We start from the raw sequence: 25887 nt of genomic DNA, 5'->3' as shown, positions 1-25887 counted from the left end.
GTTAGAAAGGAGATTTGACGATTGGATCTTGGGAGTTAAAGGGAGTTAAAGGGCCAAGAGAGCTTACAAGGGCAGCTGGGAACCTGCGGAAGATCGGTGTTGCTTCGGAATCAAAGGGAATTTTATATTGGACACACTTGATTTCACTCAAACCTTCAAAGACATTTTCCTCTTTGGTGTTTTAGGCGGTCTTCTAGATTTCTTAACCAGACTTATATGTAGGCTTGATTTAAACCCGTAAACGAATTGCTTAATGAATGAATTTTTCTTTGTACTCACAAGTCAGGTCATCTCTTACTCGGCTTGCAATTCTCCTGCATAAGAAAGAAGGATATGTATAGCAGTTAGTAAGGTGAATTAACGATTGGATCTTGGGAGTTAAAGGGCTGAGAGAGCTTTTAAGGCCAGCTGGTGACCTGCTGGGGGTGGAATGTGGGAGATCGGTGTAGCACCAGCATCAATTTGGACACACTTGATTTCACTCAAACCTTCAAAGACGTTTTCCTTTTCGGTTTTTAGGCGGTCTTCTAGATGTTCTTAACCAGACTCATATGTAGGCTTGATTTAAACCCGTAAACGAATTGCTTAACGAGGATGAATTTTTCTTTGTACTCACAAGCCAGGTCATCTGTTCCTAGGCCTAGCAACAAGTGGGTCTGTTTGTGCGATACTGGCGATACTGAGAAAGAATTTTAACATCGAGGACCAACGAAGGAACCTACGAGCCGAGAGAGTACTGGTGAACATTTTTGGTGAATTCCTCGGGACACCTCTGCAATCCCTGGTAACACCAGTTTAAGGATGAGAGTATTACGCTTTAGGCATTAAGTTGAGTTAACTCATGTATTTACCACCAACAGTCATCTCTCGTTGGCGATTCTTAGGACTGACATATTGGATGGTCGCTCTACCTCAAGGGTAATTGTTTCCTACTTTCCGTTCTTTTTTTTTCTTCATGACTTATTAATCTCAACGTACATGTTTACGGTTGCTCGCGGTTTGCTCGCGATGCCTTTGATAACACGATCACTTGGACGATTCCGTTATACGATCGACCTTCGTGAATAATCGGATGCATTCGGACCGTAACGACCAGTTCTCGGACAAAAACATCTCAGATGACAGGTTGGTAAGCGGCATCGATGGCGCTCGGAATGCAGTAAAGAAAAAGCTGGATTTGCATGCAAGTACTTGGTTATTGTGCTACCCTGAGAGGCCTGTTTCCCTTTTTTAAGAAATGTCCATAAGAAGAAAACCAAGCAAGTACGGTGTGTCATCTTCTCACGCGGATGAAGACGCTCTACCAACAACAAATCAGACAAGTTTCTTCCAAAAGGGACGCGAATTCGAAAGTCGCTATGTAAATCACCATTACACGGAGGAGGAAAAGGAGAAGCTCGCTACATTTGAAAGTGTAGACTATCTACCTCCTCACAGTGCTGTGTACAAGGTCAGTAAGCGACTCTGAAAGAAGTAAATAGCGAACGCCACAATTTAGCGCGGTCAAGGGTAGAGCGAGGGTGTGTGCATCGTAGGTTGCTTCCGGGAAGGTCAAGGCAAAGCTTTTACACGTTTCTCGATCTCAAAGTTTGCACTCCAACTAGAAATTTGCAAAGAGAATGATTTACCGTTTTAGGTGGACATACGTTACGGAACTGAGGTGCTTGACTCACTTAAATCTAGGGTGTCGAATTCAAAATATTTTTCTTATTAGTGCATGTTATGGCTTAACCCAAGATCTGATTGTTAATTCTCCCTTGAGCTTCTAAACATTTCTTTTTAAGGAAGATACAAGAATTTGGTGTTCGATCAAGATGTAAACTTCTACCTGACAAATTTTGAGTGTTCTCATTGCCTGTTTGCTGGATAACATATAGATATTGTCGGAAGAAGTTGCATGTTAATCACTTCTGGAGGTTGAAGGGGTTAAGCTTGACGTGTGTAATAACACTTGAACCTAACGTTTACCTGCTTTTAGGGTCATACACTCCATAACTCAGTTTGCTTATGTATCTCACTTAATGAACATTGTTTTGAATGGGTCCATGGTTTAAAAGGCCTCATTGGCATGTGCACTTCCCCCACAAACTCTTTGTAAGTGTCTCCCTCCTTCTCCCCCACCCCACTGAGGTTGTACCTTAAGGCTAGACCCAAATATCATTCCTTTTTTAATTTTTTTGTCACAAATGCCATATGTAAGTTCACGTGTCATGATGGGATGTGTGAAAATATTTACACACCTATGACCTGTTAATTTTTATATGGCCATCTCTTTAGAATGTTTCACCTCCAACAGCTCAATCAACTCATAATTTTGGAAAATAAGGAAAAAAAATTCCAGATACACTGTCTTTCAAGCAAAATTTAAATTTATGAACACCTTTACTTTCTCTATTTTGTAAAATACATGTGGCCAAGACTTAAATTTTATTTTAACAAAAATCACATTTGATTTATGAAATTAGAAATTGTATGATAGTAAACCACTAACCAGGAAAAACACAAGGAAGACCAAGTGACCTACTCTAATGAGGGGAACAGGAGATGGGAAATAAAAAAAAAAAGATTTGAGGGGATGGTCATGTTTTTCTTTATTTATCAACCCTGTTCCTGGGTCTCTATTCTTAATCCCTTCCTTTGAAGCAAGGTAGAGGAAGGGAGGAAGGGAGAGCCTGGGAATGAGGTTGTTTGTTAATTTGAATGATTTATTTGTTTATTCTAGAACTGGCTAAAGCAGCAGCCATCACGTCTTGATTGGGACCGGTGGGTGATGATGGGAATGATCGGATTCTCAGTTGGATTTATTGGATTTCTTATGCATCAACTTATTGATGTCATATCAGAGTATGTCTTGCTGATGTTGTATTACAAATATTATACAGTCATGTTTTTTATCGAAAAAAAAAATCTTATTTATCCTTGTTGTGTGTAATATAACTTGATGAACACAAATGTTCAATTTGATGTTTGATGTATATCTTGGCATATACAATTCTTAGATTGTGTGCACAGCTTTTGAGTGCATAGATTGCAAATGCAGGTAAACTGTTGTAGCTGTGTGTGTCACTGATGATGATTCAAACTTAACATGCCCTTCACTGCCTGCATGAAGTACCATGTACATCATGCAATTTGCAGTTTGTGCTTACATGAGATACTATGTTTGTCCAAAGTTAGAGAGTTATAGTCAAATCTCTGGCACTGAAGATGTAAAATAAACTGGCATCTAAAACTCAAATCAAGTTAAAATTGTGAGAAATAATCAGTCAATTTCTGTTTGCATAGGACTTTTCAGTGGGGTTGGCAGTTAAAGGGTTCATTATACAGCTCTTTCATAAATGATAGGATTCAACACTAATTATTATTTTATTGACATGCAAATTATAACTTAAGCTGCTTTCCATCCTTATTTGTTGGTAACATTTTATATTATTTAGAAATGTTGGCCAGAAAGCCTTTTAAGACTTATTTAATCCAAGGATAGGCATGGGATTTTCAGAAGAGGTCTTCTTAAAATTTGCTAAATTATTATTATTATAATAATTTATTAATTTGAAAGCTTAAATGTACACACTGGCTGTCTGTTTTTTTTGTTTTTTGTTTTTTGATTTTTGTTAAAGCAAGTCTTTGCACTCTTTATCTATTGAACAATGTAATAACTGGCAATGGCCTCTGGGAGAACATGGAAAAGGTTTACCATACAATAACTGTCTTTCCTTTTGCTGTTTTTAATTATGGTAGAGATAATTATTTTGATATTAAGCATGTTGGTCTATCACTGGTAAAGTAGCAAGATAAAGGTTTGCAAGTGACCTGCAATGAAAGCTCCAGAGCTATGACCTGTAATAGTAAGAATCTCATTACTGATATAAGAATTAATGAATAATGTACAATAAATATAGTTTACACAGTATGTATGTATTTGGTATTTTTCTTCCATTTTCAATAGAGTAAAATGGGACAAAGCCTCTGAGTTTATAAAGGTATGTGAGTAAAAGTTACTGTGGTTATGTTTCCTGTTTCCTTTCATTTAATGTTCACTTGAAAGAAAACTCAAAATTGTTAACTAAAGGCAACGTACTTAAAAAAACAAACCACATTATTTGATTTAACATAATACCAAAAACATTGAAAAACCCTAGAAATATTACTCATTAATTAGTGATTCCTTTCCTTTCTGTGAAAATTACATGTAAACAAATCAGTTCTTTCTCTATAGGATCGTGAATTTGGCTTAGCTTGGATATGGGTCATTGGTTATAGTGTACTTTTTGTCATAGCGAGTTCTGTTCCAGTTGTGGTGGGTATACAACTTAAAATTTTTCTACTTGACTCTATAATTCCCAAGATATAGATATCAATTCTCTACAGTACTGTCTGCTGTACTTTTCATTTTTGGAGAAGAAATTCCTTTTTGGTTCTTTATGGGAGTGATATGGGGATTCCTAATGAAATAAAATGAGAAAATAAAGTCAGCAAAGATTTGTCTTCTTCTAAACAATAAAACTTGTTTGATTTTTGGTTCTAACAGTATTATCGTCCTTCTGCTGGAGGTTCTGGCATTCCGGAACTGATTGGTTTCCTAAATGGCACAGTAGTGCGACACATCTTTAACCTCAAGACTATGGTAGTCAAGTTTTTCTCCTGTGTTTGTGCAGTTGGTGCAGGACTTCCTATTGGTCCAGAAGGTCCAATGATCCACCTTGGGTATGGTTTTCATTAGATGTTTGCTTATGTCTCAATATGAATCAGAATATTAAGTAGTTACTGAAAATATCGACAAAAGTCTTGAGACACTTGAAAGTAATGTTGTAAGTTTTGTAAATTGTATTATATTTTCTTTCTTACAGTTATCAGCTTAAAAGATTCATATTTTTTACATCCACTTGGCAATATTAAATTATCTATTAGTTATAGGGTTCCTAAGTCATGAATTGGTTGCCCAAAACAAAAAATGAAAAAATTAAAGGAAAAAATGGAAAAGCACTCTTTGTTCAATGTTAATACTAATGAAGCATTTCCAACATTTGGTGTGTGCAAATGTCTATCTCACTACATAAGTTTAGACCATAAACAGTTAGTAGATGATAAAGAAAATACAGCAGGCTACACGGCTGCTAAATACCTCTCACCATTGCAGCCAAAACAGCAGCTGTATCAAGTTTGTAATTAAGGTGGCTCCAGACCTACCAACTGTTTTCTGTTTTGGGCCCTTAACGATTTAAGCCTGATTATCCTTTCTTTCATCCTTTATTCTTAATACTGTGGTGCATGATTCAGCAGTATTACTGTGAAGAGAAATTATATGCTAGTCACTCTGAGGGTTTAAAGGGTTAACTCCCAAGATCTGATTGTTGATCCTCCCCTCTAGCTGGTACTCATATTCTTGGGAGTTGGGCCATGAGAATTTGGTGTTAGATCAAGATAACAACTTAACCTGATAAATTTGAATATTCAAGTATTACCTGCTTGCTGGATAATGTATGGATGTTATAGGAAGAAGTTACTTGTTAATCACTTCTCAGAGTTAAGGGGTTAACAAAGTGGCAGTGACAAAGTGCCAGTGATCAGAAATTGAGAGAAGGTTCCAATTTTATTACAGGAGTTTGGTTGGAGCTGGTCTGAGTCAGTTTAAATCACAGACTCTTAAGTTTAAACTGCCATTCTTTGAGAGGTTTCGAAACACAGAAGACAGGTAAGCAGTGATTTCATCCTTCTCTATCAATATATTTTATCCCAAGAGAACATGGGAATTTCAGGTATATATTAAATGATTTTATTTATCAGTTCAGTCAAAGTTAGTCAACCAGAAGGCTTAACTATCCTAATATTAATCACATCAAGTATCTAAAAATCTTCTCACTCCTCCAGGGAAACCAGCTAATTGTGTGGGGGGTTCCCCCTTCTTCACTTTCCCCTTATTGCAGTTGATTTCCCAAATTTAGTTAATTAGAGAACATCATCCATTGCAGCTGTAATAGCATCAAGGATCTAGAAATCTTCTCACTCCTCCAGAAACCAGTCAGTTGCGGTTGTTTTTTTTTTTCTTGGGAGTCTGCTTTTTACAGGCTTGATCTTTGTGCAATTTCTTAAATCTCCTTCTGTGGGTGTATTGGTATTATTCATGTATCAAAATATGGTTTATTTACAATCATTTATTCATGAACAGAATATGATGGTTGATATTATCTTGAACAGGCGTAACTTCATCTCAGCTGGTGCTGCTGCAGGTGTGGCCTCAGCTTTTGGGGCTCCAGTTGGTGGCCTGCTGTTCTCCATGGAAGAAGTGTCGTCTTTTTGGAACATGAAATTGTCATGGCAGACTTTCTTTGCTTGCATGGTATCAACATTCACCACTGTGAGTAATAATCTAATGTACCTGTGTATTGTAGAATTGATGTCATGATCCCCTCCTCGCCCGTGAGATTTTTTAAGTCACCAAGACACAAACTGCACAGGTGATAAAACATGTGAATCTGAAAATTTTGTTTTGTTTACTCAGTAACTCTCTTACAGTGCTAGGAAATATAATTGCCAATGTGCTAAATACAATTACCAACTTATTTCTATGGCAGAATGTGTTTTTTAGTTCTTGATTGATATAATGTAATCATGAATGCTTGCTGTTTGTAGGACTTGTTTAATTCAGCATTTGAAGGCTTCAAGTATCAAGGAGATTTTGGCTTGTTTAAAGCAGAAAAGAACATTTTGTTTCAAGTGAGTATATAGACCAGAGTCATTCTGTAAGGATGCTTCTTTTTGCCCAGTCACTCTCAAGCCAGCTATAAGCCAGTCATAAGGACAATGCTTGGCCCAATAACAATTATAATGATAATAATGATAATAATAATTTATTTATATAGTACTATTTCTGTTGCTATCCAATAGCACTTTACAATGACTGAAACAAACATAACGTGCTTGAAAAATCCTAAGTGGCAGGAGGCAGACCAGTTGCCTATTTACATAGCACAGCTGAGGAGTTGAACTTGAGGGAACTGAGAAAAAATCCAGTTAATGGCAGGGTGGAGGACTTGAACCTGGGCCCACCAGATTACAAGTCCAGCCACCTAACCACTTGGCCAAGCCACCTCCCTAATGTGTCCCTTCTTAGGTCATTCTGGGGCTGTGCTAAAACTTTGAAACATTTGAAACTGTTCCCAAGCGACTGTGATATCTTATATCTGTTTAGCTGGACATGATTTAGTAAACCTGCATCAATTTTGAAAAGGAGATTAGAATTATAGTCTAGAAATATAAATCTCAGCCACGTGGATATCATACAGTGGTCTGACTGTGAGCACATTTGAGTTGTGGTGGAGAGGTCTGGGCCCAAGACCCAACAACTAGTGTGTTCTTTTGCAAGACTCTTAACACTTACATTGCCCCATTCCACCCAGGAGTATTTAATGGGTACTGGTGAAGGGACAGGGATCCCTGGACATAAGGAGTGCCCCTAGTTTCTTTGCCATATGGAAAGCAGGATGAAGTTCAGCATCATGTATCATACTTTGCTTCAGTTAACAGAATCTCACACTTCAGCAAGAGATGATTTTTTTTCCTACACAAATTGATGTGGATAACAAAGTATATGGTTTCTGGTGTGAACGTTTCATCAATCTTGTTTGTTTGTTTCTATCATTTCTGGCAGATTAGTCATGGAATTGGATTAAACATCTTGGCTTTCATACCAACTGTCATTCTTGGGATAATGGGGGGTTTATTAGGAGCTGTGTTCACTTTCCTCAATTTAAAGGTACTGCATCTTAAAGTTTTGCCTATAAACAATTATTGTGTGAGGTTTTTGTGATATCCAGAACAATCAAGGTTGAGGAAGGGGTTATAAGCCCAAGGCTGAGGCTGATAACCCTTACCGAGACTTTGATTATTCTATATATCACAAAAACTGAATCTAATAACCGTTTTACTGTACATTGAAGGAAAGAGAAATGGTCATGACAGTAAGTGGAACTGATAATTATTTTATTTATAAACGTGTAAAAATATACAAATCAGAATGCCACTCAAAGCGCGCGACCTTGACGTGATTACCCCTTGAAATCATGCACTGCAGTCCTACATGACATAATTGCCCGTCACCTTGAGTGACCTTCACGTGATTATTGTATAATATGCAGCTAGATGACGCCTCTGGCGCTGATTCAAAAAATTCATTGTACGCTTTCGGCCAATCACAAAACAATGTAGTGAGTTGAATGTATAATAATCGGAGATAATGGATTTCTTGTTGTCTCATTTCTTAGCTTCCATTTAATAGATGATTTCTTGTAAATTTATTTCCCTCTAGATTGCACGCTTTAGAAGATCATGGATTGCAAAGATTAATTCTAAACAATGGAAAAACATTGCCAAAGTGTCAGAGCCAGTGTTAATCATGGTATGTTCAAATAAGGTTCATGTTGCTGTGCGTTTGTTCTGTAATAGATCACAGATGACTTCAAAATTTGGTTAGATCTTTAATTCCTAGTTTCTGTAAACTTCATCACTGGCCAAACTTCTAAAAACTGATGTTCATCATAAACGGATCTGATATCTAATGGAATTCTCAAAATCATTAGACCAGACAGTTCTGACTGACAGTCATAGCCGTCCTTTATATTTCGGCGCATGTCAGAGTTGTTTTTGGATGAGCAGTCTGACAACTTTTTTTTTTCTTATTAACTTAATAAAGGTAAATAATTATATTATTACTTAAACTTGTTTCACAGTTTGGTGATCACGCACAGGGTATATTTCCCAGATTTGTAAAATCGGCTTTAAATTTACAACTTACTTGTACAGACTGTTCGGGAATAGATCTTATTTCAAGTGTAAAAAGTCATTCCTGAACAGGAACATGACCTGCCAAATTCAGGTTAAGGAGGGTCGTCATTCTCCATTAACCTACTTTCCTTGACAAAACTAACCGGGATCTTTTGTTTGACAGATAATCACTGGTACAGCGTCAGTTTTTCTTCCTGCGGCATTTCCTTGTACGCCGTTTCATTGTTCCTTTACATCAAAAGGATATAGGTATAACACTCAATTTATGTTCTTCGTAGTATCTCTCAGTTAGCTTTGTGTAGAAAAAGTCAGTCCAAAATAAAAGAGCCATTGTTTTCATTTTATTTATTTTCTTCAGTCGAAAGTGTTTGACAGACACCCAGCACCCTCTACACACAGAAAGAGATGTAAGAAACTACACATGTCCTGCTGGTATGCCAATAACGATTAATGGAACTCAGTTCACCAACTCTTCTTATAATGAAGGTAAGAATCGTTGGATAAAGCTGAGGTTTGTATTTTGCGCTTCAGTCAGATGACTTTTACGATGTAGCTTTTAAGTCGCCATAAAAGTTGCACAACGCTCGAACACAGTGCGAAACCTGCATTCGTGTGAAAAATTTGTCGCATAGAAAGATCTTGTATTAACAAGCTCCTTGGGTGCCTTCAAGCTTTCAAGCGAATTTCGCTCCCAAAATAACTTAATTTTGTGACGACGGTTGGTTTGAGAGCGCTTTTTGAAAGTGTGTCTTAAAACCAAAACCAAATTAATCACTACAGCCATTTAGAAGAAAGGATAATAGCGGGGCTCGCAGAACGTAGCCCCATAATGATACAAAATGGTAGTAGTAACCCATCAAGCCGAAAAAAATTGGACTCATAACCATACGGGCGTCCGTACAAGGTGCTACTTTTAACATGCGTGATCAACTGTGCCGCGGGCCAACGCCACGGCTTTGTCCAGTAGTCCAGTGGTCAGTGCACCGGGCTCCGAGTCGGACGACCCGGGTTCTAGTCCTGGCCGGGGCAAGGCGTTGTGCCCTTGAGACGTGAAAAAATGCGAGCTCCGCTTTTAGGCTTGGCTAAATCTACATATAACCTTTAAGAGCCAATGAGAGCTCAAAGTAAAACAACCTAACTGCCTAAAGCGCGGGAAAACGCGCGCGAGCAAGTCGTGATTGGTTGTAGTTTTGTATCTGATTGGTTAAGAGAGTGGCGCGCTTTCTCTATTCCAATCACAGAGCGAAGTAAAATATAATACCAATGCAATATCGGATTAATTTCGACACTATTGAAAATTGCACCATTAGGTTTGATTTGCTTCCATTTCTAGGTTTGCTATAAACAGTTGATCTGTGAATAGTTCTCTTCATCTCTTTTACTTACTATATTGGTTTTTGTAATTTAGTGGCTACGCTGTTATTTTTGACGGGAGAAAAAGCCATTCATCATTTGTTTTCCAGAGACACAGCTTACGAACTTGGATATGCGTACGTATCTTCATATAAATGATTTCCTATCCTTCTGCCCCTTAACGAAAACTGTGGGAATCAAAATGAAGACCACTTTATTCCTGTGAAATAGAAGGAAGATAAACCGTTGAAATCAAGGTGGAAAACGTTTTTACCACTCCTTCTAAACCCTGTCAGAATGATATGATCAGAAAACAGTTACAAGATACTTAATAATTCCTTATTCTGTTAGAAATACCCCTCTCTAAGTAAAGATTTTAATAACACTTTGTTCAAAAAGACCCAAAAAGCTCTGTTTATTGAAACTTCTAGTTGCAAAATGTTAATCATCATTGAAAAAGAGGGAGATATTTGGAAGAGCGGAGAGACGACTGTCTTTTTTTTTCTCTTCTCAGGTCTCTCTGCTCTGTGTTGGTTATTTATTTTTTGCTCGCGTGTTGGTCGGCTGGCAGTGCCATTTCAAGTGGTTTAGTGGTGCCAATGTTGTAAGTATACATATCATTAATACTTAAGACTACAGCGTATGTGGATTGAGTGCGGTTATACTAAAACCAAAGTGACCATACTGGCCAATTGAAACAACAGAAAATATCTTGAGAAGCCAACGAGAGCTCGATAAAAAGAACAAGGTAATTGACTGAAGAGCGGGAAAATGCTAGATACTTAGTCGTGGTCTTAGGTTTTAATCTGATTGGCTGAGAGGGTGGCGGCCTTTTTTTTTAAGACCAACACTCAAATCACTTAGTAAATTAAAGAAAACTAACTGCTCCTAGAACAGTACTGTTCTCCAGACTATTTTGTCAGCATAGTGGAGACGAAAACTTGGCGCTAAAGGACAACATGGGGCTAGAAGACGCACAGGGTCTCTTCCCTGGGATTTTTTTTCTCCTCCAGTTTCCTTGTGGGTCCCTCTTGTATGTTAATTTACAGAAAAGAATCATAGAGAAAGAATGTAAATAAAGAGAGAAAAATGAAATCGAATGTCTTGTCCGTCAGGTTCATAGGTGGAACATACGGCCGTATTATTGGAAGAGCTATGGTGGATTTATTCGGTTTCCACTCTACAGGTGGGTCAGTACGAGAAACCAAAGTTAGCATCTTGAACCGCACAACAGTCCGTGCCTTTTTCTTGCTTCTTTGGTGTTCATTTATCTCTGGTGACTATAGTTTATACGAACCTAGTGCAAAGTTCAACTTGCCCACTAGTTCTCTGTTGTTCCGAGGTAGACAATCCCTGACAGAGAAATACAAACGTCTGAGGTTCTATTCCTCTCTAGCGATTCGGATTTTCCTTCGACTCAAACTCGTGAGAAAATGTATTAAATCTTCCTTCAATGCTTCAGTATTTTGACACTTACTGAAGGAAAAATATCTTCTCAAAATTTTTTATTGAAGCCTGTTTATCAAAGGAGGGCATCTGCTTGCGTCCACAGCCCCTTTTCGTGGCTACACCGTTCGTATTTTTTAAACTTTTGGGGATATTTCATTTTAGGTTACTGGGCTTGGATGGACCCAGGAGCTTTTGCTCTCATTGGAGCGGCGTCATTTTTCGGTGGTGTATCAAGACTGACCATGTCCTTAACAGTGATTATGGTGAGTGTGTGATATTAGTCGCAGGAAGTATATCTAGCGTACGGGGAGCCATCAATCTGGGTTAATACCGGTTTATGTTACAGATCTCTCAATTGTTGAGTTTGGTGAAATATCGCATATCCCTTGTAGTCGTATGTAATTTGTGTGATACTTGTTTATTCCCTACTTTTCCTTCTTTCTCAGATGGAGATCACAAATGACATTCAGTTTTTGTTACCGATCATGGTCGCCATCATGGTAGCTAAGTGGGTAGGAGATTTTGCTACTCATCCGTTGTACCATGCTCTGTTGGAGTTGAAGTGTATACCCTTTCTAGACTCTGAGCCTGTTATTCTTCACGAGGGATCCAAAGCGTGAGTGGCAAATATTTAAACGCAATTTTCAGTTGCGTCGAAAGTAATCCCGAAAAGCATTGGTCTTGCGATAACATGCTCTATGATTGGTTCAAAAAAACGCTTACCACTCTTTCAACCAATCAAATGTTATCAGCGCGTTTCCGCGCTTTGGCAAGTGGCGAGAAAGCGCGGGAAAGGCCCAAAGTAAAGGCCTTTTACCTGTTTTATTTCTTCTTCTCTTTAGCTCCGTTTGAAACTTTCTCTTATTCCTTTTGGAGCTGTGATCAGAGTGTCACAGTGTTAACGACACTCAAGTGAGGAGCACCTAACCCGAAGCGCGGGAAAATGTGAGAGAATAGGTCGTGATTAATTTTGGTCTTTGCATCTGATTGGTCGAAAGAGAGGTGCGAGTTTTCTAGACCAATCAGAGAGAAAACTGACGTAAAACCAATGCAATGCGTGATTACTTTTGGTGTCTTTAAAGTTTGTTCTTGTTTAACACTCAGTTCAGACCTCTTGTACAACGTCTGCATATGCATTTACACTTAATGATAAGCGGTTGATCCTGTAGGCGTATGCAGAGGTATATATGACAACGAGCATATTACGACTTAGCAAATAAAGTCATGTAACCGGCCTGAAATGCGGGAAAATGCGATTAGCGAAGACACAATTGGTTTTGAGTGTGGTGGCACGTTCTTTAGACCAATCACAGAGCGTATTGGAGCCACGCCAGGACATTCCTAGATTGTTCACAATCTTATTTATTTATAAAATACACCTTATCAACATTTGCTTCTTGTTTTTAGGATTAACTTAGAGTTGTTTCGAGCTGGCGACGCCATGTCCTCTCCTGCAATAGTAAGTAGATTGATGTATACCTTTTGGAATGTCGCAAAAGACGAAGTGATCTTTACAGGTTAACTGTAATCAAAGATTTTACAGAAAGTAGAATGTGAAAAAAATAAATAGGCTTTGGTGAGGTTCGAACCGGTGCCTCTCAGACACCTTTTGGGTGCTTCTACAAACTTTGGAACGAGGACCGACTCGTTTTGGAAGCGAGGCAATATCCCGCGCTTTTCCTTCATACAGGTGATTACAGCCAACTGTCCGATTGCACTGTCCGATGACAACTCTACAGAATGATTAGTGAAAAATAAAGCAGCTACAGCACCCATCACATTTGAGGAAATTGTAATGGTTATGATTAATTTGGGTAGAGTGCGGCTTGTTTGTCAGGTCTTAACCCTAGGGACCGTGGCAGTTATCTTCTTGAACCTGAGCGGACGGTCCTTCCATATCCTGACGCCTTTATTTTCTCGTGTATATAAGGTTGTGCACAAAGTGGAATCTGTGTCTCGCCTCACTCATTTGTTGTTGGACACACCTCATGGTGGGTATCCTGTGGTTACCAAGACAGACGCAGACTATGAGGTGTTCTCTGGACTGATATCCAGGTAAATATCACCAGGTTTTTTAACTTCAAAACATTTTATCAAGCTCCATTCTACCCCCCACTCTGCGGGTAAAACAAAACTTACCGTATTTGGTACCCAAACACATAAAATCTTTGACTAAGCTTCGACGAAAAGGGGTCGGAAAAGTATGCTTTTTTTACCACATATACGCATATGGGATATCGCGGGAGTGTCCGTTTCACGGTAAGGAAGAGCAGAAAGGCTCCTTATTCCGAGAAAATACAAGTGGTTGAAGGCCCTTTGGTGGTATACCACTCGAAAGCGCTGGATAATTAGTATTAAGAATTCATGTAGACCCTCTTTTCCAGTGTAATGTGATTGGCGAATTAAAAAAGGCAGTGTCCCGGCGCTGCGTGAGAACCCACGCCTGACACGCACAGCCTCTGTAAGGGAAATATCTTGAGATGGGCGCGGAGAGAAGAGAGAACAGCTAAAAACGGATTTATTTTTGTGCTACTGGAAAATCTACTGAGCTTGCTATGCGTGCTATATGATAGTTATTGAACATTTTCACTTAACCCAGAAGACTTTCGCGACTTCATTTTTGAACTGCATAACATTAATTGCCTCTGTTCACAAGTTCTTTACAGTGAAGTAAAATTCGTGGAATGGGGAGGCTACACTGAGTTTACAGTGTAGAGCGTTCCCAAAGTTTGGCAGAGATTTTTCTGGAAAAAAAGATTTCTCCCTTCCATCAGACTCGTATAGACTAACCATTGTTTATCACCGGGTAAGGGTAGGAGGAGGGGGGAAGGGAGTGGGGCTCAGTCGTCACTAACAGAGTATAGGGGAGGATCAGGTAAATTTTCTTGTGACACAGCTAAAATCCCTAACGCCTCCCGCCCCTCGCTGTCAAATAATGACCGGTCCCTTAATACAAAAAAAATTTGACGGGAATAGATTGGGACGAGATGGGGCGTGTATTGACCTTTGACGCGTTTGTTCTCTCCACTTTCGCAATCACACGGTCTTACGTACGCGCAGTGGATGCTCCTCGAGCAATGAAAGATGTGCTATCCGATTTATCCACATCTCCAAAAGAAGAGATGTTCCCTCTACACTGCTAGCACGCACAGAGTCTGCTTGTGATGAGACGGGGTGTATGGGTGTGTACTTCGCTATCCCTCTACGTTCTTTAGTAAGACCGTAAGAGAGAGACGTAGAACGGATTCAGTTTGGTGCGTTCCCAAGTTGTGGCCTTGTGGCTCAGTAGGTCGGGTTTGAATCCTGTCGAAGCCTGAATTTTTCCAGACTTCTCTGAAATTGCTTTATTTAAAACTCACCTGCGAGGATCATTACGTTACTTCTTAATCATTCGCAAGTGAAAATGCTATTTATTTTGTTTATAAAAAAAGAGAAAACCGATACTCAGTTCCGAAACATCTTTTTATTTAAAAGATAAGATATTTTGTTCAGTCGCGCACAGTAAGACAGTATGACCCTTAAACTGTAAAACTGGGAAATATAGAATGTAACACGATTGTAAGGGATTTGTGGCAAAGCTGCTTGGAATTGAAAATCCACTAACTTGGGTCAGTTTAGAGGCTCGAGGATCTGCGAGGATCATTATATGATACGTAGTTTTTTTATCATTGTAGATCAACATGCCATTCATTTGATTTAATTGTGAGAGGGAAAAGCGGTCCTCAGGTCCGACTAATCAGCTCTTATCTTTCGTACAATCGCGCACTGTGTGACCCACACACTGTGAACTTTTAATTAAGGAAACCTACATTGACAAATTATGGGTAAGGGATTTTTGATAAAGATCCATCGAGTTGAAAAATCCAATAACTTGCGACAGTTTAGAGGCACAATTACGTAATCCAAATGAAGGGAATTTACATTAATAACCAAGATACTTGATATGAAGTTTACTCTCCTCTAAATGTCAATATGCTTAGTGTGGGATCCTTTTTGGAGGTCAAATCGCAAGCCGACGTTTTACTGACCTTGAAAAACGATTCCTATGCAAAAACGTTATTTCGGATCTTTCGACTTCATACTTATCAAACTAAAGGGTTATTGGAGTGACTCGGTGGTCTCACTTTAGCTTGTATTTCACCACTCATCTTAAAAATAATTTCATACGCGTAGACCGAGGGCAATCTTGCCACGACCAGTGAAACCAAATACGCGAGGAAACCTAGCATGTCGTTTGCATGCCGTGTGTAACAGTTCAAACTGATTTGATGCATGTGGGGTCGCCCTTTTGACACACTGTCTATTGTTTCTAAAATCGTCGCGGTATTATTTTTACATGGTCTGGGTTTTAGATTTTATGCCGTGGTTAGTGTCTCGAAGATTGCACCATCTTAAGTTGGTGTTGGTTTCTCTGGGGCCATACCTTGGTCTTGTCTGAAGTATTGAATTGTTAACTACGTACAGTTACTGACTTTGGATTGCCTGGCGCAATGTTTAGCAAGTGACAACAAGTTCAAGCGTGCATGCACGGAGACAGCCGCCCCCAATCCGCCTCTATCACCGCTGGTTTCACTTTACTATGCATTCCAAACGATCTACTTGGAAAGAAGAGCAATAATTATCGCCTTGTGTGAAAGCTGGAGAGAATTTGAAGGAGTGCATCGATTTTGTGCGGAATAATTCAACCGAGTTTAATATGCAATAATTGACTCTGTCGCGAAAGGTTCTTTGATGTCTAGACAGCCAAGAAAAAAAAAGCCAATTTGTTTGTTTTAATCGTTGGAGTAAACTCGGCTCAAGGCATGTTCCACACGACAACGACGACAAAAACTGATGGAAGCTGTTTTAAAACGAAGAAAAAAGTCATTTTCCTTTTAATATCCGGTGTGTTATTAATCGGCCTTGGCACTGTGAGTCTCTGCAAAGCTGTTGCATGGATACATTCCATAATCGACTCGAAGCTTGTGATTAAACCGAGCTCTCCTATTTACCAGCAATGGAGATCACCAACTGTCCCTGTTCTAATGCAGTTCTATGTGTTCAATGTAGAGAATCCGATGGAAATGAAACAGGGCAACCGTCCTTGTGTTAGTCAGAGAGGACCGTATAGTTACAGAGTATACCAGACGAAGGAAAACATTACATGGAACAAAAATAGCACTGTATCCTATAATAAATTTACCAAGTATGTCTTCGATGTCGATAGCTCGTGTTCGTCTTGTAATCCTCACACTGATAATGTCACGCTCCCAAACATACCGCTTGTTATTCTTTCCCAAGTTTCCAAAAAATATCCCGGTGCATCTTTGATATTCAGCATGATTTTCGCTCGTTTTAAGGAAGAGTTCTTCAGGGTTAACACAGTTGAAGAATTACTCTGGGGATACAAAGATCCCGTGTTTGAGTTTTTTGCTAATCTCAAGCGAAAATTTCATTTGTCTTTCCTTCCGGATATTGATCCTATATTCCGAATGATGGAGAATAATACTTACGATGGCGTTACAACCACTTACACTGGAGCATCAGATATCAGCCGTGCTGCAGTTTGGACTCGATGGAAGGGAAGATCCGATGTAGGTTTGTGGAAATCTCGTTGGGCAAACATGTTCAATGGAAGCGATGGCATGCAATTTCCACCTCAAACCAGTACAGGAGACATTCTCTATGCGTTTTACGTACAACTCTGCAGGTCCATGAGCCTTGTTTTTGACTCTCACACAAATATTTATAGTGTGAAGACATTGAGATTTACGAACCCAGAGGAACTGTGGCAGAACGCGAGCGTGAACCCGGCCAACAAAGGCTTCTGTCCCAATGGATGTTTTCCAAGCGGCATTCTCGATGCAAGTGTTTGCAAAGGCCCCTCTGCCGGTTCCGTACCAGCCATTGTGGCTTCTCAACCGCATTTTTATCAAGGCGACCCATCTCTTGTAAAAAATGTTGAAGGCCTGAACCCAGTCAAAGAAGAACATGGTACCTTCTTTGACATTGAACCAAATTTTGGCCTTCCTCTTCACCTGAGTTTACGGCTTCAACTCAACTTGAATATTGAACATGTAAAATTCTTGGTGCAAATGGCCGGTGTCAAGGAGGTGATCTTGCCCATAATGTATTTTAACAACACCGTGAAAGTGGATGCATCGTCTGCGAACAAAATGAAGAGTGTATTGATTGCCATGAGAGCTGTCCCTTTTGTCTCTGTAGCGTTGATTTGCATCGGAAGTATTGAAGTTGTTGTTGCCATTTGTTACATTGTATCCAAGAAATGGAAATACAATAAACATGCAATACGCGGATTGTCAAGCTTAAACAGCGAAACAGAGCCACTTGTTATTTCAAGGAGATAAACTTCAATGGATAATACCGAATATTTTCATAACTACGCATCTCCGTATGACTATACGACAATCGCGTGTTGTCAACCTTTCTAACTACCCTTAAGGGGAAAGGGGTGGGGCGTGCATGGGGAGAGAACTTCCTTCACGGTCGTACCTTAGTCTTCTTCGTTTGCACTTTGATTTCCTTCTTCCTCCTCTGTTGTTAGACGATTAAAAATCAAATGACTCCCAAATGTTGGTCTTGATGTATTTCCCTTCTGTTTGCTACCTATTGTTTCAATTCCCCTCCCCCTCCAAATTTCCTGTAACAGTTTCTTGTTCAGACTTCAGCTCTTTGTATTTCTTCAATGTTACATTACCGGAGGGAAGGGGGTGGGGGGAAAGGGCGGGATGATGACTAACGCACCGAATTGATTGGCTAACTGCCCTATTTATCGATTAAGCGCTTGACCGATCGGTTGCCAGTCTCCTTCGTAGCCTCTCTTTTCGATGTCACGTAGCGCTTCCCCATAAACCGTTGACATCCCATAGAGACTAATAGATTGCTCCTTTAAAAAAATGGCCCGGTTATGCGGTTGGTTGGGTAAATGTTTGATTGATACATGAGTTTGACTGATTCACAGATCGTAAAGCGTATGAATTGACAGCGTGAAAACTTGAAAGCGAGCCAAGAATATGCAACTCTGCACTTGCCAGTTGTTCTTCATAATTGTCATTTGTTTTGCATATCTTAAAATCAGGGGCGGCATGTGCGCAGTGAAAGCTTGAAAGATTTTGTAAAGCCACTGACAGTGGTTCTGATTACATCCGAGGGGTCTTGTAAACTTTCTTATGTAGAAATGACCATGAATATTTCTAGGAATAAAATAAAAAAATATTGTAGAATTGATTAAACCTATTTTGCTACGAATAATTAGTTACTGTTTTCTCTCACAACGGCGAAGAAAAACAACCCCACCTACAACAACACTAAGAACAAAAACACCATGATGGAGCTTTGGATGTACAATTGAAATGAATTAGGTGCTGATATTGTAAGAGTCAATATTGTTGCTTTGCCCATTTTTGAGGAGTTGGGAGCTAGTCCTGGGATGTCCGAGAGTGATTGGCATGTAAAGTCTCCTTGGATTTCTTATTACAGTCAGGAAGAAAGGTTACGAGAAAGCAGAAAGATATCTACCCAACCCTTTAACTCCCAAGATCTCAAGAGTAATTCTCTTTAATGTCTGACATATAGTTCTTATGATGTCAATTTGGAGAATTGGGCATTGGATTAACCAATAATCCCCTAATTTATATTATACTTTATTCTCATCTTTTCTATGCTTGATATTTTATTGATATTGTAAGGAGAAATTCTCTCTTAATCACTCATGGGAGGGAAAGGGTGAAGAGTATTGTCTCTAAAATATCAGATCGTGGGTATGAAAGAGTGAATCGGCGATAAGGTAGTATATACGGCTGTGAAGTCCACAGGGGAGCTCTTTGACCTCTTTGGCACGAAGGTAGCTTTTTACCGCAAATTATTTTGTGGTAAATGAGTTAAAAATATCTAATTTGTCTTACAGAAACGAAATCATGGTACTTTTGTCTCGAGAAGACATCTTCTCCTCCCGCAATAATTTATCTCTGCACGAAGAAGAGCTTGACGTGAACAGGTTGGATTACTACCAGGTGAACACCAGAAAATGCAAATAAATGCACCAGTTAAACGATTAAACACGTTAATTACACGATAAAACAATAATTTCACCATGAACAAGATAATTATGCATAAGGATTGTTCATTATCGAGGGAAAAAGGAGATAGTTTTGTCCCCCACGAAGGGTTAAATTGATTTTCGTGTTCGGATGCTTCCCCACAGAGCCACAGATAAATCAGTTAGATCAATGAGTTAGACCATAACCTACAGGCACGTTTAATAAGCGTTCTGTCTACGGCTAGGATTAGCAATGGTGGAAGTCTAGTGTGTGTTAATTCAGTAGCAAAGATGGTGATGTTATTTTTTATCTTGTTTTGTTTTTTTTTTTATCTTGAGTTCGATTCCTTGCGGGGGGACCTGGATTTGTTTGTTGTTCCACATTTGTGATCAAACTAGTGACAGTTTTTTCCGTTAATCGTTTATCAACTGATGAAATACCATCGAATATACATTTTGCAATACTGTAAGATAAGTTTGTACACGGCCAACTTTCTTTTTAGCGTAGTGTTTCCACTGAATTCCTTCTCTCTATGCTGTTGTAGATGCACCAGGGGTATCATCGTGATGCTGAAGGACTAAATGCCCAGTTGGAGCGTTACGCTGGGGAGCCGCGTTTCCAAGAGATGTTTATTGATCTGGTATGTAACGCATTCAACAAGATTATTGTCAACCGTGTAGAGTTACAAAAAAGAGGGCTATTGACGTGTTTTCCTACGCTCAGCAACAGTAAGATGTCACGTGGTTACATAGCAAATATCTTCACCTGTTATCAGGGCTTCTATTCATTCTCTTGTAATTTAAACGTTTTCGGAATTAGAAGGCCATTTGATGGGTTTTTCCTGCTCTTAGCTATACTATCACATTACCTTTCTCCATTCAGGAGTGACAGTGGGTACTGGCAAATTGTCGAGGAAACATAGCAAAGAATTGGGTATTACGTGAGATGGAGACCATCCAACCAAGGGAAAGGTTCAGTAACCTTACGCGCTTCATGTAGCGAAAACCGGGATAAACTCTGGCCGTTATTGGCGATCGTTTCGTTGTTAAGACTAAACAAACTTTAACAGTGTTATTTTCTCTGTTTTAATTATTTCCAGTCTCCTTATGTGAACCACTCGGCCCCAACTGTTCAGGAGACATTCTCTCTTCACCGAACGTATATTATATTCCGAACTCTAGGGTTGAGGTATGTGGTAGTCTAGAATTGAAATATTTCAACAAATATGATTAAGCCTATTCATCTCTTTACCGTTTGGAAAATTTAGAAGTCAATGAACTATCTCCTCCTCTACCCGCCGGGCGTGCTCCCTACTCCCGAGAACTTATTGATGCGCTTACGATATCTCGGTACAAAAAACTTATTTGGATTAACTTTGTATGAATTCTCTTCTCTCTTTTTTTTCACAGGCATTTGACGGTTGTAGACCAAAAGAATAGGTTTGTCGCGTAAACTATAAAACTAATTGCTTTTCTTCTTAGCCGAGTATGACTATCATCAACGACACAATTTTTTTGAAATTTTGCATTGTCAGATGTAGAAGTTTTTCCAGCTTTTTTTTCAAATGAATTGCGTCTTGCGTTTCGCCTAAAACAAGGCATCAGAATTTCGTCACCTATTCGTTTTTTCCTTTATTGTTTAGTTGTTTCCTCGTTATCTCAGTTTTTCCAGCAGATAAATTGGTTAGAACATATAATCCTTCCAAAATATTTTCCGTAAGAGACATCGTCGCCTCCTGTGCATCGTAATAAAGAGTTCAGTTGAATTTTAACAGTTTGTTACTTTCAATCTGCTTTGATCCTTTCTATCGTCGGCCATCTTTGTGTCTCTGTAGCTCCATTACGATGCACCGCGTTGAAGTTCATCTAAGTTACTCTAATCTTTTGTCTTGCCTTAGGGTGCGGGGAATAATTACGCGTAAAGACCTCATGGGATTCCAGATGGAGGAACGAATTCATAAGTGTCTTCACAACCCGCACCAGGCCCAAGAAATGCAGTCACGGAGCTCGTCATCAGGGCACCGGCCGAGCGTAGAGGCTTGAAGCGACTCCTGTTAATTTTCAGTTTGATCGATAGGACTAGACATTTCGCGTTTGGTTCGCGTTTGCGAACCACCTTAACAGTGGATCAGTCACAGGCAAATCTAAAACCAATCGCGACCTTCTGACTCACGTTTTCTTGCGCCTCACGAAGTTGGGTCGTTTTTAACCAGATTTTCCATTGACGCCTATTGATATTTTCCTTCGTTTTGATTGGCTGTTGCGATTACTTCGTTTTCGGTTTTTCTGCTCAGCCAATCGACAAGTGTGCTAACGATGCAAACTTGTTCTCCTTACAAATTCATCACTGCGAAAACTAAGGGAAAGTTTAGGAATCAAATTTGGAAACCTGTCCCTAAGGAATTAGGCTGACAAGAGGTAGGAATAAAGAAAGCTGATGCTACATTTACTTTAGCAAAGTTTGCTTGTCCAATGACAGTTCACACACCCGTAGGTGATCAATATATCGTGTTTTCTGATTGCAGGGTTTAAGTAAGAGAGGACGTTGTTCTTGGTGTTTTTCCTTTGAAAAGCAATGGAAAGTATCATGTACTCTTTATTCGTAAGGTTGTTCAACTTGTAGACAAAACTTGAAATGACTATGGCCAACGCATTGATGTAATTTGAGATTTAGTAATGGATAGATATTTTGATATTTTTATTAGTTTACTCTGAGATTGGTCTAAAAATGTTGTATTAGTCGTGAAAAACTGGCAAAAATATTTTTTTAAGATTTAGAAAAGTTTATAATATCGCCAGGTATTTACTGTTATACCTGTTTTACGAAAGAAAGAAGAATAAGAATTGAATAGTTGAAGAAGTGAATTATGTTTAGAGTTATTTTATCTTGTAAGTTTTACACAAACGAACTCATCCTTTTTCTTTTTCAGATAGAACGGAATTAATGATTTTTTATGTATTCATCAATTGTATATTTAGATCGGGTGAAAAAGCTATTATGTGGCTTCATATGAGAACAAATATTAGGGATTGTTATAAATGAAGCAAATAAATTGCTGGAAGTATTCAGAAAGCAGTTTCTTATGACATGATGGTAGGATTTTTGAGAGTTTTCGGAAAATCTTCTCGGGAGATTCTCCGGGGATTCTGGTGTGGTTAGCAATCTCTGGGGAAAACTGTGGACTTAGATCGTTCAAAAAGATTTGAACATTCCTTCCTGTGCAGTTAGCTTTTACCCCTTGACTGTTTTTGAAATGTACTTGTAAATGGTGATAGGTTCTCAATCTAATACCGGCGTGAGAGTATGTAAGCAGTCATATCACCCACGGCTTCGCTCTGACAAAGGGCTAACGCTCTAAACGTAATCCTAGAAACTCTTTACTGTGGCGAATTTACATTATCAATTGAGTTGACGAAACCAAATTATCCTTGTTAGCAGTCAGTTTGGGAGTGACTATGGAAAGATTAAGGAGAGGCTGACTTTTGAATACGGGGAGACTATGACTACTGAGTGACTATGGAGAGACTGACAAGTGACTACAGGAAGACTATGACTAGTGACTACAGGGAGGCTATGATTAGTGACTATGGAGAGACTATGACTTTTGACTATGGGAAAACTATTACTAGTTACCGCGGAGAGAGGACGACTTTTGACTATGGGGAGATTATGACTAGCGACTACTGGGAGACTGACTAGTGACCACTGGTAAACTCTGACTAGTGACTACTGGGAGACTCTGACCAGTGACTACTGGGAGACTATGACTTGTGACCACGGGGAGACTGTGACTAGTGACTACGGGGAGACTATGACTTTTGACTACGTGAAGACTATGACTAGTGACTATGGAGAGAGTGAAAATATTAGGATGCCCTACAAGTTGTCTGTTTTTAGGGAAATTTCATAGCCGCGGGTTTCGTTTGAAGGGAATCTAAAACGATAACGCAGTTTTGTTCGTAATTTAGGAGTACTTTATTTTATAACGTGTCACAACCTGCTCCTAAGGAACATTATGTCAAATATTTAACCCTTCATTTTCGAAAAAAATTGGAACTTTTACTCATATTTTGTACACGTGATAGGTTCCCTTCTTTCCCACTCCATTCCAACAGTTTTCGGAAGGTCCGTACTTATTGTACGTGTTTTCGGCGTCCAGTCCACTCCAACATTCGCCGTAAAACTGGATTCCAAATATGGGAAGGCCACGCTCTTTGGCGATCTCTGCGCATGCTCGAACGATTTTCGTCATGTCATTCCAATCGATATTGTTTCGGAAGCTTTTTAGTAGCAACGGGAGGGCGTGGGGAGTACTGTCTTTAAAACAACCAAGTGAATTGTACTCAACTGAAAGGAAATTGTACCAAATCAGTAAGTTTCTTGATAAGTAATTCTTATGTGACTTAGCTCCATTAGCTTCCTTCGTATAAATCTTCAATTCGCAAACCTGGACAATCAAGAGTATTGCATGCTCTTGTTTCAATATTTGAACCAGGGCACACGCTGTCACAAGTTGTAGAGTTGATCGGCAGGAGCCCAACACACACACGCATGCGTTTTTGGACACCAGGACCACCACAAGTCTTACTACATGGGTACCAGTCTCCCCACTTGCTCCATCCGAGGTATGCTGAAAAATAAAAATATATGTAAATAATGATAATAATGCACAGCGTATAATTTATTTTTACCCCAGCAAAATGTGATTGGTGTCAAAATTGAAGTAATTGTAATCAATACCGGTAAAGGGAAGATGGTTTGTTTAATTAAACTAGACTCTAATGATGACTTCCTCTTAAGGTTGTCAAAACGTCAGTCACTGTTACCGACAGCAATCCTTTTTGGAACTACTCTCTCAAAGAAGATCAGACCGCATGAACAAGTTTTACTCCTGACCTGGATTCAAACCATTTATGTTACACATAGATAATACGAAACGTTGAAACTAGGTTCACTACTCAAGACTGTGGATTGTTCAAAAAGAAATTGTGACAGTGTCTTGAGGAGCAGATGTGTGCTTACAGTAACAATTATATTTCTGATGTCATTTTTTTCTCAATTTTATTAGGTAGAGTTCCCCACGACAAGTATTATTTTGCATACCATTGTTAAGTCCAAATATTAATCATGATCCTCAGCCAGGGCTTGTTTTTCAGGGTAATTGTATAAATAACAAGTAGCTTAGTGAAACATCCTGCTAATCCGATAAGATTAAAATCGTTCTTCACAATTTTTCGAACAAAAATGAAAAATTCTTTTTCATTAAATCAGCGCGAAAGAAGTGGATTAGTAGACTTCCCCTTAAAATAAAGCTTTTCTCTTCAATCAGTTTTATCAGAATTGACTGATGTAATTGAAATAGATCTTTTATTATCCTTGACACCTCTTAACATGTCTGCACTGGCTTACTGAGAGAACGGCGGGCACCTGCATGGAAATTTTTTACACCGATAATGAACATGTAGCAACTCGAACATTGGAATAAAAACTTGCTTATCATCTAGAGATTATGATCCAAGTTTGCTTAAATTGTAAAGGGGAAAAAAAGGAATTTAAGTTTTAAAGGAATCTTGCGTTATGTAACTAAAATTAATTTCATAGTGAGCTGACCTGTTCCGCAACAGTCACCGATGTAGTTAAGCGGACACTGGCAGCCCCATCGAGCGGGGGTCCCGCCATTTTGACACCAACGGTTGCATGGTCGCCACTCCTTTGCTATTAAATTCTGACACGATCCAGCACCACATGACGACGGCTGATGCACGACCCTATTTCTTGACTGATAGCCGTTTAACCCACACGGAGCTGAACACTGGTTCCATGTGGTCCACTGACTTGTTGCGCACTTGTCGCATCGCGGTGCATCACACATCCAACATGATTTCTTTTGAAATGGTCGAGAATTCGCTTCGACATGAAAGTGGCAAAGATACAACAGACCAACCAGTGATATAATCAAAGTAAGGTGGGAAACCATTTTTCAGTTTCAAAACTCAGATGGTTTGGTTTGAGAATAAGAAAGGTACTAGACACAACGTGTGATCCCAACACTTGATTTGTTTGATCTTTTTTCATTACTTCCTCAAATCGAGTCGTAATGTTTAGTTATTATATTTGTCGTGATTAAACACTTATCGTTTTATATCAGAAGTGTCCTTTACGTTGAATTTCATATGCAAAAAATTTGACCAATTAACAGGAGATTACCTGAAATTTAATTAATTTGCCTCTTTTATAAGGAAACAATCGATGCTTGGAACGA

The 25887-nt window shown here is 39.1% G+C and overlaps 3 protein-coding genes across 3 annotated transcripts; 2 read left to right on the top strand and 1 right to left on the bottom strand.

The window, feature by feature from the left end:
- The first annotated feature begins 1112 nt into the window (after positions 1 to 1112).
- Positions 1113 to 22697, top strand: LOC131779295 (chloride channel protein C). The gene is made up of 24 exons (XM_059095826.2): positions 1113 to 1450; positions 2723 to 2844; positions 3950 to 3983; positions 4220 to 4300; positions 4532 to 4707; positions 5603 to 5695; positions 6199 to 6358; positions 6634 to 6717; positions 7652 to 7756; positions 8309 to 8398; positions 8948 to 9033; positions 9143 to 9270; positions 10193 to 10274; positions 10652 to 10741; positions 11253 to 11323; positions 11749 to 11849; positions 12033 to 12202; positions 12994 to 13045; positions 13517 to 13641; positions 19493 to 19598; positions 20170 to 20265; positions 20725 to 20813; positions 21035 to 21064; positions 21523 to 22697. Exons 1-24 carry the CDS (start codon positions 1238 to 1240, stop codon positions 21665 to 21667), a joined length of 2529 nt encoding a protein of 842 aa, XP_058951809.2. The 5' UTR covers positions 1113 to 1237; the 3' UTR covers positions 21668 to 22697.
- LOC131779294 (lysosome membrane protein 2-like) lies at positions 14472 to 19465 on the top strand. The gene has a single exon (XM_059095825.2). It carries the CDS (start codon positions 16389 to 16391, stop codon positions 17931 to 17933), a length of 1545 nt encoding a protein of 514 aa, XP_058951808.2. The 5' UTR covers positions 14472 to 16388; the 3' UTR covers positions 17934 to 19465.
- Positions 22698 to 23618: 921 nt separating the features above from the next.
- Positions 23619 to 25718, bottom strand: LOC131779321 (thrombospondin-2-like). Its single transcript, XM_059095864.2, has 3 exons — positions 25236 to 25718; positions 24073 to 24255; positions 23619 to 23972 (listed from the first exon to the last, which is right to left on the bottom strand). The coding sequence occupies exons 1-3, from the start codon at positions 25600 to 25602 to the stop codon at positions 23689 to 23691; spliced, it is 834 nt and encodes a 277-aa protein (XP_058951847.2). The 5' UTR covers positions 25603 to 25718; the 3' UTR covers positions 23619 to 23688.
- Positions 25719 to 25887: the final 169 nt, after the last annotated feature.

This window comes from Pocillopora verrucosa, chromosome 4 (assembly GCF_036669915.1).
Source record: "Pocillopora verrucosa isolate sample1 chromosome 4, ASM3666991v2, whole genome shotgun sequence".
NCBI lineage: Eukaryota > Metazoa > Cnidaria > Anthozoa > Scleractinia > Pocilloporidae > Pocillopora > Pocillopora verrucosa.
This window is presented reverse-complemented; position numbering and strand designations above follow the sequence as displayed.

Excerpts from the sequence above, each read along its gene's own strand:
- LOC131779295 (XM_059095826.2), top strand. The coding sequence starts at position 1,238 with ATGTCCATAAGAAGAAAACCAAGCAAGTACGGTGTGTCATCTTCTCAC. Across the intron at positions 3,984-4,219 it reads AAGCCTCTGAGTTTATAAAG|GATCGTGAATTTGGCTTAGC; the intron begins GTATGTGAGTAA and ends CTTTCTCTATAG. Across the intron at positions 11,850-12,032 it reads TGTCCTTAACAGTGATTATG|ATGGAGATCACAAATGACAT; the intron begins GTGAGTGTGTGA and ends CTTCTTTCTCAG.
- LOC131779294 (XM_059095825.2), top strand. The coding sequence starts at position 16,389 with ATGTTCCACACGACAACGACGACAAAAACTGATGGAAGCTGTTTTAAA.
- LOC131779321 (XM_059095864.2), bottom strand. The coding sequence starts at position 25,602 with ATGGTTTCCCACCTTACTTTGATTATATCACTGGTTGGTCTGTTGTAT. Across the intron at positions 24,256-25,235 it reads CGGTGACTGTTGCGGAACAG|CATACCTCGGATGGAGCAAG; the intron begins GTCAGCTCACTA and ends TTTATTTTTCAG. Across the intron at positions 23,973-24,072 it reads CAATACTCTTGATTGTCCAG|TTGAGTACAATTCACTTGGT; the intron begins GTTTGCGAATTG and ends ATTTCCTTTCAG.